Source organism: Sinocyclocheilus rhinocerous, unplaced genomic scaffold (assembly GCF_001515625.1).
Source record: "Sinocyclocheilus rhinocerous isolate Xijiao unplaced genomic scaffold, SAMN03320098_v1.1 scaffold736, whole genome shotgun sequence".
NCBI classification, from domain to species: domain Eukaryota; kingdom Metazoa; phylum Chordata; class Actinopteri; order Cypriniformes; family Cyprinidae; genus Sinocyclocheilus; species Sinocyclocheilus rhinocerous.
Window position 1 is genome coordinate 82,579 of NW_015631744.1, and position 15,514 is coordinate 98,092.

Below are 15,514 nucleotides of genomic sequence, written 5' to 3' on the forward strand. Positions count from 1 at the left end.
GTGACGTCTCCGTTCCCTCCTTCAGGGAACGAGGGTTACCATACGTAACCGAGACGATATTCGGCCGCCTCTCATCCGGAGGGAATTTCTGCGCCGCAGTGGGACGACGAGGACAAACCGCCGCTCAGATTCAGATTTCCGAAAGCAAAGCCTAATCACAGCAAAATAAAGTTACATTTACAGTCTGTCCGCCAGATAATGTTCTTTCTCAGTGTCTTTGTCTCGTTTTCCAGGACAAACATCAAGTGTCATAAATCAAGATGTGTTGAATGCAAAATAACATCAGATAGAATTCAGATAGAATTAAGTGAGTTTATGCTTATTTTTTTTGGTATATACACTACCAGTCAAGTTTTTGAACAGTAAGATTTTTAATGTTTTTTAAAGAAGTCTCTTCTGCTCACCAAGCCTGCATTTATTTGATCCAAAATACAGCAAAAGCAGTAATATTGTGAAATATTTTTACTATTTAAGTCTTAACTTAGTTTTGATGCATTTTTGTTTTTCAGGAAACAAGACTTTATATTTTATGTCATTTTACTTCTCAGGTAAATTAATCTTAATATGAATCTTAATTTAAGTATGTTTAGATATTTGGACTGGAAAACTAAAAAACAAGGCTCAGTAAGAAAATCATTTTCACAGTGTACCCAGTATTTTGTCTTGCTTTTTAGTAAAATATCAATTTTTTTTAATGAAAATATATTTACTTTAGAAGCAAAATTATTCAAAGAAACATACACTTTAAATTAAGTTAAAGTTGTTTTCTGAGCCCATTGGCAGATTTTCTTGTTTTAAATGAAATAACTGCTTTATATTTGAATATATTTGAATATGTAATTTATTTCTGTGATCAAAGCTGAATTTTCAGCATCATTACTCCAGTCTTCAGTGTCACATGATCTTCAGAAATCATTCTAATATGCTGATTTGATGCTCAAAAACATTTTTATTATTATTATTATGTTAAAAACAGCTGAGTATATTTTTTTCAGGTTTCTTTGATGAATAGAAAGTTCAGAAGAACAGTATTTGTTTGAAATAGAAATCGTTTGAAATCATTATAAATGTCTGTACTGCCCAATTTTAGGTAATAAAAGCATGAACAGCCATCTCTAGAGTTTTATGATTTAGGAAAGGTTTGATTTTTGACGACAGACGAAGTTGATAAAAACTAGAGCCTATTACAGAAGAAATGTGTTTGTCAAGGTTTAAAGGAACACTCCACTATTTTTTGAAAATAGGCTAATTTTCCAACTCCCCTAGAGTTAAACAGTTGAGTTTTACCAGCATTTATCTGAAATAAAAATCATTTGTAGCATTATAAAAGTCTTTATTAAAGCTGAAAGACTGGAGTAATGATGCTGAAAATTCAGCTTTGATCACAGAAATAAATTACAGTTTAACAGATATTCACATAGAAAATAGTTATTTTAAATAATAAAAATATTTCGCAATTTTACTGCTTTTGCTGTATTTTGGGTCAAACAAATGCAGGGTTAGTGAGCAGAAGAGACTTCTTTAAAAAACATAAAAAAACTTTTGACTGGTAGTGTATCTAAACATTCTTAAATCAAAATGCATGTACTTGGGAATCAAAATTACATATTAAGATAAATGATTAAGAAAAATTATCATAAGGTCATGCTTTAAGAAAAATGGTATCAGAAAATAAACTTGTTTTCTCTTTGGATTAAGTTTATTTTTCTGACCCCAAAATCTTAACTTAGTTTTGATGCATTTTTGTTTTTCAGGAAACAAGACTTAATATTTTATGTCATTTTACTTCTCAGGTAAATTAATCTTAATATGAATCTTAATTTAAGTATGTTTAGATACTTGGACTGGAAAACTAAAAAACAAGGCTCAGTAAGAAAATCATTTTCACAGTGTACCCAGTATTTTGTCTTGCTTTTTAGTAAAATATCAATTTTTTTTAATGAAAATATATTTACTTTAGAAGCAAAATTATTCAAAGAAACATACACTTTAAATTAAGTTAAAGTTGTTTTCTGAGCCCATTGGCAGATTTTCTTGTTTTAAATGTAAAATTACTAAATTTTGATGCATTTTTTTTTTTTCAGGAAAAAAATATTTAATATTGTAAGTAATTTTGTTTCTTAAGTAAATTCATGTTGATTTTAGACATTAAAGCAAGACAAAAAATACTAAGAATGAACATTTTTTTGTAGTATTGTTGTCTTGTTTTCCAGCACAAATATGTAAACATTCATAAATAAAGATACATTTACTTGAGTAGCAAAATTACAAGATATAGATTCTTTTCTGAAAAATGCATCAAAATTAAGTGAGTTTTTGCTTAAAACAAGAACAAATATCTGCCAATGGGGTCAGAAAAATAAGCTTGTTTTCCCTTTGAATTAATTTAATTTTTCTGGCACCATTGGCAGATTTTTTTTTCTAGTTCTAGCATAAACTCACTTCATTTTGATATATTTTTCAGAAAACAAGACTTAATATCTCAAGTAACTTACAAGTAACAATGTGTCTTGATTTAAGAGTATTTAGATATTTGTACTGGAACTCAAGACAAAAATACTGAGGAAGAGCATCATTTTGTCAGTGTTTAAATCAGTCAGAGGTTATTCAGATCCATTAAGAACGATTCACGAGTCTTTAACGCTGATACATGACTCCAGTAGGCTGTAACATTTCATTTTTCATTTGTTTCATAGCCGAAAATCCTTGTATTTTGATGCAATGTAGAACATCTGGCATCTCACTTTCTCTGTCCAAAACTCGACATTGATGAGCTGTTTGACTCCATAGAGCAAGACAAGACTTTTCTAAGGAATAGTTCACCTAAAAATGAATCTTTTGTCATCAATTTGTCATCATGTTGTTCCAAACCTGCTCTTTCCATGCAACAAAACTGGATATGGACCAGGTCTAAAAAATGACAAAACTGAGCCCATTGGCAGATTTTCTTGTTTTAAATGTAAAATTACAAAATTTTGATGATTTTTTTTTTTCAGGAGAAAAATATTTAATATTGTAAGTAATTTTGCTTCTTAAGTAAATTCATGGTGATTTAAGACATTAAAGCAAGACAAAAAATACTAAGAATGAACAATCTTAACTTAGTTTTGATGCATTTTTGTTTTTCAGGAAACAAGACTTAATATTTTATGTCATTTTACTTCTCAGGTAAATTAATCTTAATATGAATCTTAATTTAAGTATGTTTAGATACTTGGACTGGAAAACTAAAAAACAAGGCTCAGTAAGAAAATCATTTTCACAGTGTACCCAGTATTTTGTCTTGCTTTTTAGTAAAATATCTTATTTTTTTAAATGAAAATATATTTACTTTAGAAGCAAAATTATTCAAAGAAACATACACTTTAAATTAAGTTAAAGTTGTTTTCTGAGCCCATTGGCAGATTTTCTTGTTTTAAATGTAAAATTACTAAATTTTGATGCATTTTTTTTTTTTCAGGAAAAAAATATTTAATATTGTAAGTAATTTTGTTTCTTAAGTAAATTCATGTTGATTTTAGACATTAAAGCAAGACAAAAAATACTAAGAATGAACATTTTTTTGTAGTATTGTTGTCTTGTTTTCCAGCACAAATATGTAAACATTCATAAATAAAGATACATTTACTTGAGTAGCAAAATTACAAGATATAGATTCTTTTCTGAAAAATGCATCAAAATTAAGTGAGTTTTTGCTTAAAACAAGAACAAATATCTGCCAATGGGGTCAGAAAAATAAGCTTGTTTTCCCTTTGAATTAATTTAATTTTTCTGGCACCATTGGCAGATTTTTTTTTCTAGTTCTAGCATAAACTCACTTCATTTTGATATATTTTTCAGAAAACAAGACTTAATATCTCAAGTAACTTACAAGTAACAATGTGTCTTGATTTAAGAGTATTTAGATATTTGTACTGGAACTCAAGACAAAAATACTGAGGAAGAGCATCATTTTGTCAGTGTTTAAATCAGTCAGAGGTTATTCAGATCCATTAAGAACGATTCACGAGTCTTTAACGCTGATACATGACTCCAGTAGGCTGTAACATTTCATTTTTCATTTGTTTCATAGCCGAAAATCCTTGTATTTTGATGCAATGTAGAACATCTGGCATCTCACTTTCTCTGTCCAAAACTCGACATTGATGAGCTGTTTGACTCCATAGAGCAAGACAAGACTTTTCTAAGGAATAGTTCACCTAAAAATGAATCTTTTGTCATCAATTTGTCATCATGTTGTTCCAAACCTGCTCTTTCCATGCAACAAAACTGGATATGGACCAGGTCTAAAAAATGACAAAACATTTCTATAAAAGTGTAATAAAAGCAGTGTGAACATTGTCCACTGAAGAAATGGGGTTTGAATGATTTAAGTGTGAATAAATGATGAGAGAAGATTCATTTTTTGCTCAAGCTCTTTAAATGAGCGGCACAGATGTTCTTGAAATGAAACCGATTCGTACAGCAAAAGTATTTCACGAATGTAACATGTGAAAAGTGTTTTAACGTGCGGATGAAGCCTCTCAGATGGAGTCTGAAGGATGTGCATCAACACAGCTGCGTTCCTCGTCGTGCTGTAGCTGTCGTGTGTCTGATTTCACAGCTGTTTCTGGACTCTGACATCAGATTTGCCTCAGTGCAGCTTTTATTTTAAGATTTTATTGCTGGACTCTTCCTGTCTGTAATAAAAAGAGGTTTCATGTCCTGTTGACAGTCGCACATATTACAGCATTGACACAAAATTATGGTAAAAAATATAAAAAATGTAATAGTGACTTTTTGACTTTTTATACACAATATATAACACAATTCAAAGGAAAAATTTTGTAATTTCGTAATTACAAAATTACGACTTTTTTTCTTTTCTCGGAATTCTGAATTTACATCGCATAATTTTGAGTTTTTTCTCAGAATTCTGTGTTTACATCTTGCAATTCTGATTTTTTTTTCTCAAAATCCTGAATTTACATCTCGCAATTTTTACTTTTTTCTCGGAATTCTAAGTTTACATCGTGCAATTTAGATATTTTTATTTTCTCGGAATTATGAATTCACATCTCGTAATTTTTTTATTTTTTTCTTGGAATTCTGAGTTTACATCTCGTAATTTTAAAATCTTTTTTTTTTTTTTTTCTGAGTTTACATCTCAATTTTTTACTTTTTTTCAGAATTCTGAGTTTACATCTCGTAGTTCTGACTTTTTTCTCGGAATTCTGAATGTACATCTCGCAATTTTGAGTTGTTTTCTTGGAATTCTGAGTTTACGTCTCGTAATTTTAAATTCTTTTTTTTTGGGAATTCTGAGTTTACATCTCAATTTTTACTTTTTTCAGAAATCTGAGTTTACGTCTCGCAATTTTGAGTTTTCTCGGAATTCTTAGTTTACATCTCATAATTTTGAGTTTTTTTCTCGGAATTCTGAGTTTAAATCTCAGAATTTTGAGTTTTTTTCTCGGAATTCTGAGTTTACATCTCGCAATTCTGATTTTTTTTTCCTCAAAATTCTGAATTTACATCTCGCAATTTTTACTTTTTTCTTGGAATTCTAAGTTTACATCTTGCAATTTAGAAATTTTTTATTTTCTCGGAATTATGAATTTACATCTCGTAATTTTTTGATTTTTTTCTTGGAATTCTGAGTTTACATCTCGTAATTTTAAATTCTTTTTTTTTTTTTATTCTGAGTTTACATCTCAATTTTTACTTTTTTTCAGAAATCTAAGTTTACGTCTAGCAATTTTGAATTTTCTCGGAATTCTGAGTTTACATCTCAGAATAATACATATAATCATCTACATATAATAATAAAAAAAGTTATTCAACTTTCTTCCCCCACAATTCAGACTTTTCTCAGACTTGCAAGTAGGGATGTAACGATTCACTCAACTCACGATTCGATTCGATTCACGATTTTGATTTCACGATTCGATTCGATTCACGATTATTATACCTTTTTAATTTTTTTGTTCCGCGGAGGAAATAAGCTTCCATACACAATACCGTGGTCCTACTATGTGCCATTCTTTGAAGTATCTTAAAATAATTATAGCTTTTGAATATGGTAATGATGCTATTTATCCAGTTACCATGCTATGATCATCATTTTACCATGATACAATTGCAGTACTTTCATATTTCTCATATCCTCATATGTGGAAGTGCAGAAACACAAATGTCCTGAAGTGTTTGTGAGAAGCATCTGCTGAACTGTGTGTGTTTCAGGTTCAACATGCCTCATGACGACAGTCCGAAGTGCCGCGAGGCGGGAATCAAGCATCAGTACCACGTCATGGCCCCGACCCTCAACTACGACACCAGCCCCTGGTCCTGGTCCAAATGCAGCCGCAAATACATCACGGATTTCCTGGAGTAGGTGCTCAGTTACATCTGCCATCAGTTCAATCTACTCTGGATCCATTTATATGAATGAGATTCCAGTTAAAGTCCCATTACACATTTTTAATGAAAGTACAAGTCTGTTTGAAAACGTTTGTTATTTAACAGCAGGAAATTAAAGAAAATCCAGCTTAAGTTGGAATCTGGTTTTGCATGGTTTATAGTTGGTTGGAGATGGTTATTAGTTGGGTTAAACAGTGTTGTTTTAGTATTATTTACATGCTATTTTAGTATTTGTTAAAAAAAAAGTTTATTCTAATAATATTTTATTATAAATATTATTTTTATATTTCCATTTTAATTTAAGTTTTAGTAAATTATTTGTGTCATTTTTATTAGTTTTTATATATATCTTTAATTATTTTTTTATAGTTTTAGTAATTTTAGTACTTTAACTTTTTGTTAGTTGCCAAGGCAACATTTTATTTTTATTATCTAATATGTATGTTTTAATTTTATTTAGATATATTTCAATTACCAAAATTGATTTGTAAAGGTTTTAGTTTACAGTAACAACACTGAGTTTAGGTTTGGCTTGGGCTAATAATTAATTAAATCTTAAAAATGCATTAATAAATAATTAATACTTAAATCATTTCTAAATAAAAACAAAATAAAATATTTTAGTATATTATAATATGTATTACAACAAAATATGTATTTAAAATTATTAATATGTTAACCTAAAATCACAGAGGGTTCTTCAAGTAAATATTCTACATCTAAGGAGTTCGGCTGACAAAAAAGAAAAAGAAAAAGAAAAAGAAAAACCTTGGGAATCCCTGCTACATATGAATGAAATTCCCATTCCAGATTTGTATTCACAGTATTTAAAGTCAGTTTTAAAACATTTCTCACTCGGCTGTATAGGAAAATCCCATTAGTATAGTTAGTTTAGGTGACTGAACAATTGGTCTTGGTCAGCTGGTTAAAGCTGGTAGAGCACCTTTGGTAGGGAACTGGATTATCTGGTCAATGCAGCTGCTGTGACATGGTTTTCCCAGCAGGCTGTTGGTGTTTTGTATGTCAGTGTGCTAATATCAGATGTCAGCGCAGTGGTTTTTAAGTTAAATTGAGCTCTGAGCAAATCCTCAACAGGTCACGCTCCTCAGAGCTCAAAATTGCACTTCCCCTTTGAGAGGAGCTCTTCCTGTCCCGCTCTGGTCTGAGTCTGTCTGCTTTCTCTCTGGGAGCCGGACAGTCATTTAGTCGCTGGCGTTCTTGGCCCCTCGGCAGACGTAACCCGGGGCGACGGCTCATTGAGGGGTCCGGAGCGGAAGGAGACGCAGCTGAAGGGCTTCGCTGTAAGACAGGAAGTGTCAGTTATAATTAGATTCTCTCGGGACGTGACCCTTTGATCTCGTCTGCGCTCCAGTGGCTCCAGCAGTCAAAGGCCTGCGGATCAGGGTCAGGGTCGTGGATCGACAGCTTATGCAGCCTAGAAGAAACTCAACAAGGTTTAGGAATGCAAAGAAAAGACTAATGAAACGCGTGTGTGTGTGTGTGTGTGTGTGTGTATATATATATACACACTACTGGTCAAAAGTTTGGGATCAGAACGATTTTTAATGTTTTTTACAAGAGTTTCTTATTTGGAGTCAGTACATTTTTAATCTTTCTTTTTTTGAAAGAAATTAAAACTTTTATTCAGCGAGGATGTGTTAAATTGTTAAGAAGTGATAGCAAAGATTTATATTGTTAGAAAAGATTTATATTTTGAATAAATGCTGTTCTCTTTAACTTTTTATTCATCAAAGAATCCTGAAAAAAAGAATCGCAGTTTCCAGAAAAATATTTGGCAGCACATCTGTTGATAATTCTAATAATAAATCAGAATATTAGAATGATTTCTGAAGATCATGAAACATATGAAAGATATATTATTTAGTCAACATTTATTTAAAAAAAAAAAACTTTTCCTGGTTGTATGTGATTAAATTATTAATCGATGCGTTATTTAAAAGAAAAAGAAGCGTCTGTTTTTGTTTTTGACTTTGCTTATTGTTTACATCTCCATATTGGGATATTTTAACTAGTAGTGAGTTGGTTCATGAACATTGTTTATGCTGACTTCACTCTGAGTAAAATTGGTTTTAAAAACAATTTTCGTTCAGAAACATTAATTTAAAAGTAGAAAACTAAAATAGTATTTTCTTGTAAAATATACTCTAATGATCTTTATTTTATTAACAACTTTGAAATGTAATTTTTTTCCAATGTAGGGCAGTTTTTGTAATATGCCGTTGGTTGATAATTTCGGTAATAATTTTTTTGTAATTTCTTCTGTATGTTTTCCTAATTATTTATTCTGTTTCACTAAGCAATACAACACAGTGCACAAGTAAAAAGGTTTGTGATCACTGTTTATGTTGGCTTTATAATAATAATAATTATTATTATTATTATTATTAATATCAAGTGCTTTGGTTGATAGTTTCAATCATTTGTTTAAGTATTTTTTTAAAAGTTAAATGGTTTGTGGACACCATTTATATTTACTTTAGGACCATTTTTTAATATCAAGTGCTTTTGGCTGATAGTTTCAGTAATTTCTTCTATACTAGGACAATTTTATTGCACAAATGTTGCTTTTTCATAGCTCAGGAGACTTATTGGAGTTCGATATTTTTGAGATGTGTGACATGTTGTTGAGATTTCCTCTGAAACACTAGATTATTTGGGTGTTTTTTTCTCAGGAGGAAAGCAGCAGACTATGTTTGCTCTGCTCTTAATCTCATTGCTTTGAGAAAATGCTGACATTTGTGTTGTTTCTTTTCCGCATTGAAAGGTTTGATCAAAAACAGACAGACGGTGCATTAGAGGAAAGCATATGCATTTGCTACAGAGCGTTCATTGGTGAGAAAAGCAATGTAAAGTGTTGAAAGTCGTCCAGAACCGCTCAAGTGCATCTGTGTTTTGACTGTCCATTCAACCTCAAGAGCTCTTCAAGACTCAACACTCTCCTGTGAGGAGATTAAAGAGAAAAAACACTGCATGCACACACATTTGATCCGGCTGGAAGACCCTCGGATTAATCAAAACAACTCATTTGCACATTATTGTTACTGGCTGTGAGTTTTTAATCTATTAATGACTTCTCAGAATCCCAAAGCAGTTTAAGTTAATGTGTTTGATTATTAACCCAGTTCACTCGGCTGTACAATACTATACAAAACTGTGATGGAGTATTTTTATATTTTTTTGCATTGGAAAAATCAGCTTGTTACTGGAAGATCTGCGATTTTGGAAACAAAAACTAATTCCATTTTCTGAAAAGCTTGTCATTTTTCCACTCCGTGACCTACAGGGTCCACAAACGCACGCAGACGATTGGAGAAACCCGCTAGCTCTGTATCTCAGACGCTTCTCTTTGCATTAAAGGGGTCATAGGATGCTACATGCACTTTTACAAGTTGTTTGAACTGAAATGTGTGTTGGCAGTGTGTGTACACAACCACCCTATAATGATAAAAATCCACCCAGTGTTTTTTTTTTATCTGCAGCCATCTGCAACTGTGTGACGTCACACAGACAGGCCCCTCCCACTATAGTTTGATTGACAGTAGTGTTTCAGCACAGACTGGACTGGCGTCTTACCTTAGACCCGCCCTGAGTGACTGTCATCAGTCCAGCAGTCGTCATTTACTCCCGACATCTGAGCCGCTGAAGACGCAGTGGATTACAGTGTTTCTGAAGGGAATGCGCCCCTGATCTACATAAATGCGTTTATGTTCGCGCGAATCATTCATGGTCCAGCTTCACCTACAGAAGAAGTGAGTGTAATGTTTTGTAATGAATCTTTGCAAATCGCCTTTCCTAATAATGTGCTAATTAGCAAGTTTCACGATGAATGCGGCTAAAGTAAACAGTCTCTCAGAGAGCGGCTCGGAAGAGAGGGGCGGAGTCAGCAGAGCTCATTAACATTTAAAGGGAAATGCTACAAAAACGGCTTGATCTGAAAAGAGCTGTTTTTGACAGGGTAAAAAAGGTGTTTTTACACTACCATTGAGAAATTTTAACCAAACTATGTTACAGACTTTTCATTAAGACCCTAAAGAATAATATCAACTTGTGGAAAATGGGCATCCTATGACCCCTTTAACGCTCAGTCTGTCAGACGCTCACTGAGGCTTTTAGAAGCAGCAGCTGAATGTCTTGAGAAATGAGAAGCATCTCACAATACTCACAATATATCAAATCCCTCTGGAGCTGCACCAAAACTTCACTTCACTAATGAAAATCAGGCCGGTTGACCTTTGGTTATACTGTTGCTCGCTCAGACACGCTTTACAGGACGTCCCATAGAAGTTGTGGTAAAAAAAAAAAAGTATATTATTCATAAGTGGGCTAGAATGACGTCTTTAATCTGTCATCTGAACATGGAGATGGTACTAATGCCATGGTACTGAATGATTACTGTATTTATATACCATGATATTTGCTTGTTTCTCCGAGCTACCATGATACATGTCCAAAAAACCTTCAATAATAATACGTCTGAGTCATTTTCCTTAATAAACTCACTTTAGCAACCCGCCCAAATGATCTCCAGGTGTGGACTTCATGTCTGTGCCAGAAAGGCGCAGCCGGACCTGAACTCAAAGAAACCTGACGGCACTTTTTCTAGAAAGTACCTTGGTATTATCAGGTTTTTGGACATGCATCATGGTAAGTTCCTTGGGAGTACCACAATAAATACTAGGGTATATAAATAGTGTCTTATTGGAATAGTTCCTGCAAAAATAATCATTCTGGCATGATTTATTCACCCTCGTAAAGTCTGTTTTAAAATGTTTGTCATTTGTCTGCAGGAAATTCCAGAAAATCCAGCTAGTTTGAAATGGTTTCTAGCTGGTTAGAGATGGTTATTAGTTGGTTTAGGCATGTTATTTATATACTTTTTCGTGTATAGTCAATATTTATTTTTGTTTTATTTATATACTAGTGTACTGTTTATTCATGTTTTGAACTAGCTTTTATTTTTATATTTTCAGTTTTCATTTTAATTTGCTATTGGAGTATTTATTAATGTTTTGAATTAGCTTTTATTTTTATGTTTTCAGTTTTCAGTTTAATTTACTAGTACAGTATTTATTAATATTTGGAATTAGCTTTTATTTTTATATTTTCAGTTTTCATTTTAATTTGCTAGTGTAGTATTTATGAATATTTTGAAGTAGCTTTTATTTTTGTATTTTAAGTTTTCATTTTAAATTTTGCTCATTAAATTTTTAAATTTAGTTTAGGTTTTCGTAATTTTGTTATGTGCCTTTGTCATTCATTCATTCGTTCATTCATTTAGATTTTTAGATATCTGTAATTTACTTTATTTCAGTTTAAGTACTTCAACCTAAATGTATTTATTTCAGTTTGCTGCTAAGGCAAGATTTCAAACTTTCATTTACATTTTTTAACTTTAAGTTTTCAATCTATAGTCAATATTTATGTTCATCAAGTTATAGTTATGTTTTATTTTATTTCAGCTTTATGTCAAATACCAAAAAATAAACTTGAAATAAATAAGTAACTGTCAAATTAAAATGAATGCATTTATTATAAAACAAAAACATTCAAATAAAACAAAATATTTAGTTTGTTTAGCTGCACGTTAACCAACATCAGACTACCATGAACATGCAAATGTGTTGGTAAATTATTACAAAAATAATTTAAAATCTCAGGTGGAACTTCACCCCCGTGTCTTTCCAAACTGGTACGATTTTCTTTCTGTTGTGAAAAGATATTTTGCGAAATGTATATATATATATATATATTAGTGGGTTCCAATGGGGATTGAACATTCATCAAAATATGTGACCCTGGACCACAAAACCAGTCATAAGGGTCAATTTTTGTGAAATTGAGATTTTTGAATCATCTGAAAGCTGAATAAATAAGCTTTCCATTGATGTATGGTTTGTTAGGACAATATATTATATAGAACAATATTTGGCTGAGATACAACTATTTGTAAATCTGGAATCTGAGGGAGCAAAAAAAATCTAAATATTGAGAAAATCATCTTAAAGTTGTCCAAATGAAGTTCTTAGCAATGCATATTACTAAACAAAAATTATGTTTTGATATATTTACAGTAGGAAATTTACAAAATATCTTCATGGAACATGATCTTTACTTAATATCCTAATGATTTTTGGCATAAAAGAAAAATGGATAATTTTGACCTATACAATGTATTGTTGGCTTATGCTACAAATATACCTGTGCTGCTTATGACTGCTTTTGTGCTCCAGGGTCACATATCTTCTTCAGCGTTCACAAACTTTCTGTTTTGGATGAACTGTCTCTTTAACTCCAGTGTTAGGCTGCAAATTGTCCAGTGTTTGCGGTTCTAATCATGCGAAAGAGCCTGAATTCACATGCTCACACTCACTTGAGCGTAGCTGTGAGATACTTGGAGATCTAACGGTCTCAGTTTACTGTAATCTTATCGCTCTTTGCTTTGCACTGGCATGAAGGGTTTCTGTCAGCCTCAGTCTTGCTGATTTGATGAACTCATAACTCAAACTCTCACGAGCTGATGGCGAGGTGCGGAGAGACGAGAGCGTACTGCGCTGTCATCGTTACTCTGATGGATAAATGAGTCCCGCAGAAGGACGCATGCACCTCGAGTAGTGTCCGTTTTCCCCCTCGTAAAGACAAAGGTGTCTTGTAGGGTGTGTGGAGTGGGAGTGAAGGGTGAGCGAGGTAATGAAAGGACTATATCAGCTGACGCAGGTGTTTAGTCTCAAAGCCAAGGACAAATTGAACCAGCAACATCAACAACTCACGTAATTACATCACACGGCTATCCTGAGCCCCGATTTCCGTTCTCCCTTGCAGAAAGCTGAGCTGGCGAATGGAGAAAGGAGGTTTATTTTGTTCTCTCTCTGGCTGAAAGAGCCATTCAGAGACGTTAAGCCCAACAATTCAATGAGCTCCAATGTGGTACCCTGCTCTTTTGTAGCTCCTTTATGCGTTTCAAAGGAAGGGTGTGGTGGGACGTATATGTCATGACGTTGTTGAAACGTTGGTTTTGGCACCTTTGAGTTGATTCTTGGAGACCCAGCATTGTTAAAGAGCACCGTCTATACTAGGGTGAAATGCAGCCTTTGTGTTGGCTGAGGTCCATTCAATCAGTTACTCGCAGGTAACAAAGCAGACCACCCACCGCTGCCTCCATCTTACACTTGACCTTCAGACGCCAGGTGAAATCAGAAAGACTGCATTCATAATTATCCATTGCGAGCTGATGCATAAAACACTAAATGCTTTACAATAGTACTTCCTACAGGCTTCTGAGGATGAAGAAACCCACCTGAAGCTATCGCTAGAGTTCTCCTTGATGAATGTGTTGATATCTGTCTGTTTTTTTTTCTTTTTAGCACTGGTTATGGTGAATGTCTCCTGGACGAGCCTTTGGGGAGGATGTATAACCTTCCCAGCCAGCTTCCGGGTCAACTCTACAACGCCAACCGGCAGTGTGAACTCATGTTCGGCCCCGGCTCCCAAGTCTGTCCGTTTATGGTACGACATCTAAATCTACTTCCACCACGCATTAGCTATGTTTCCGTCACCCTCTTTTAATACGCATTTTGAAGTATCGCATGAGAAACGAGTGATGGAAACACCAAATTTTGAAAAAAATATCAAAAAAGTTTTTAACGCTCGCTTGAGGCGGTTTTTGTCTTGTGCGAAAAAGGGTTAATGCGAATAATGGGAGATGGAAATGCATTTGGCGAATAAATTCCTCCAAGCACATCAAAAAAGTCATGTGATTTGCGTCATGGGATGTATGGTTATTCTGAAATACCCGAGCAAAGTCTGTCATCAAAGTATTTCTGTATAATAGTCTTACACGACTGCGTTCCCAAACAGCAGGCATCCACCTCCGAAAGCAATGACTGCATTTATTGTGCTTTGTATGCTCACTCTGAGGCGCAAGTCATTTATTATATATGAAATTGGTTATATTCAGTGGCTTCTCCTACTTTTCTTAGTGATATTTAGTGCCAGTTTATCAGGAAGTGGGCGGGGCTAAACAGGCAGTGATGTCGATCTTCTTCTGCGGAGGCGGTGCTTATCCACACTATTACATCATAGTACTCTATGATGTAATAGTGTGAATAAGCACCGCCTCCGCAAGCTGTGGTTTTGGCAGACTGCCTTCAATATAAGCTGTTTTTAGACTAAAGACAAAGTTTTGAGTTCTGAAATCTACAGGATGTTTTTATAGTACAATGACGTCTTATATTTCAAAAGATCAAGGGAATTTTGGTTTCTCAGTTCATGACCCATTTAAAGGGGACATCAGCTGCATTTGCATATAATATGTGTTAGTGTAACCCCTCTCTCCCGGGTCCTCACCGCCACACCTCGTTCTTGTTCCGAGTGGGTCTCCGGCATGGGAGGTGGACGCACTAACAAGGGGGCTTGAGGACCCGGGAGAGAGGGGTTACAGGGGTTATCAGGGGAGTGAGGTTTACCTGCACAGCACCTACTCGCTGGCCTCCGTTACACTCACCCCCCTAAAGCTCACTCCCATCCGGGTCACGGCACCAATGAAAAAGGGCTAACGGTAAAAGGGTTTTGTTTTACACGACCATTGAGGAATTTTAACCAAAGTACATTGCAGACATTTCATGAAGGCCCTAAAGAATCATACCAACTTGTTTAAAACGGGCATCCAATGTCCCCTTTAACGACTCATCCCTGTTAACAAGAGATCCTAAAACAAGGTTCCTTTGTACATTGGTCCATCATCGTTTTGGGAGGCCGTTTAGTCATTTAACGAGGGAATACCAGATCGCTTTAGGGAACCCAACTGTTTCTTTAACCTCCTGTTCAGTTCTCCAATTGTTCATCTCTTCTTCTGGTCTCTGAGTTCTTGCAGTCTCAAGACTTGTTTAGCTAACCATCTTAATCCATTGTCCATACAAGCAACTTAATGGGATAATTCGTTTAAAAATGAAAATTACCCCATGATTTACTCACCCTCAAGCCATCCAAGGTGTCTATGACTTTCTTCTTTCAGACGAATACACTCGGAGTTATATATTAAATTAAATATATTAAAAAATATCCTGGCTCTTCCAAGCTTTATAATGGCAGTGAATGG

General features: G+C 33.9%; 1 protein-coding gene across 1 annotated transcript in view; it reads left to right on the top strand.

Annotated features, from left to right (window-relative positions):
* Positions 1 to 15,514, top strand: part of LOC107741966 (A disintegrin and metalloproteinase with thrombospondin motifs 20-like) — a 125,189-nt gene that overhangs the window by 40,772 nt on the left and 68,903 nt on the right. Inside the window, exons 10-11 of the mRNA XM_016554793.1 lie at positions 6,223 to 6,369; positions 13,782 to 13,923. Of these exons, the coding sequence (XP_016410279.1) occupies positions 6,223 to 6,369; positions 13,782 to 13,923 (289 nt within the window). The remainder of the gene's footprint in view (positions 1 to 6,222; positions 6,370 to 13,781; positions 13,924 to 15,514) is intronic.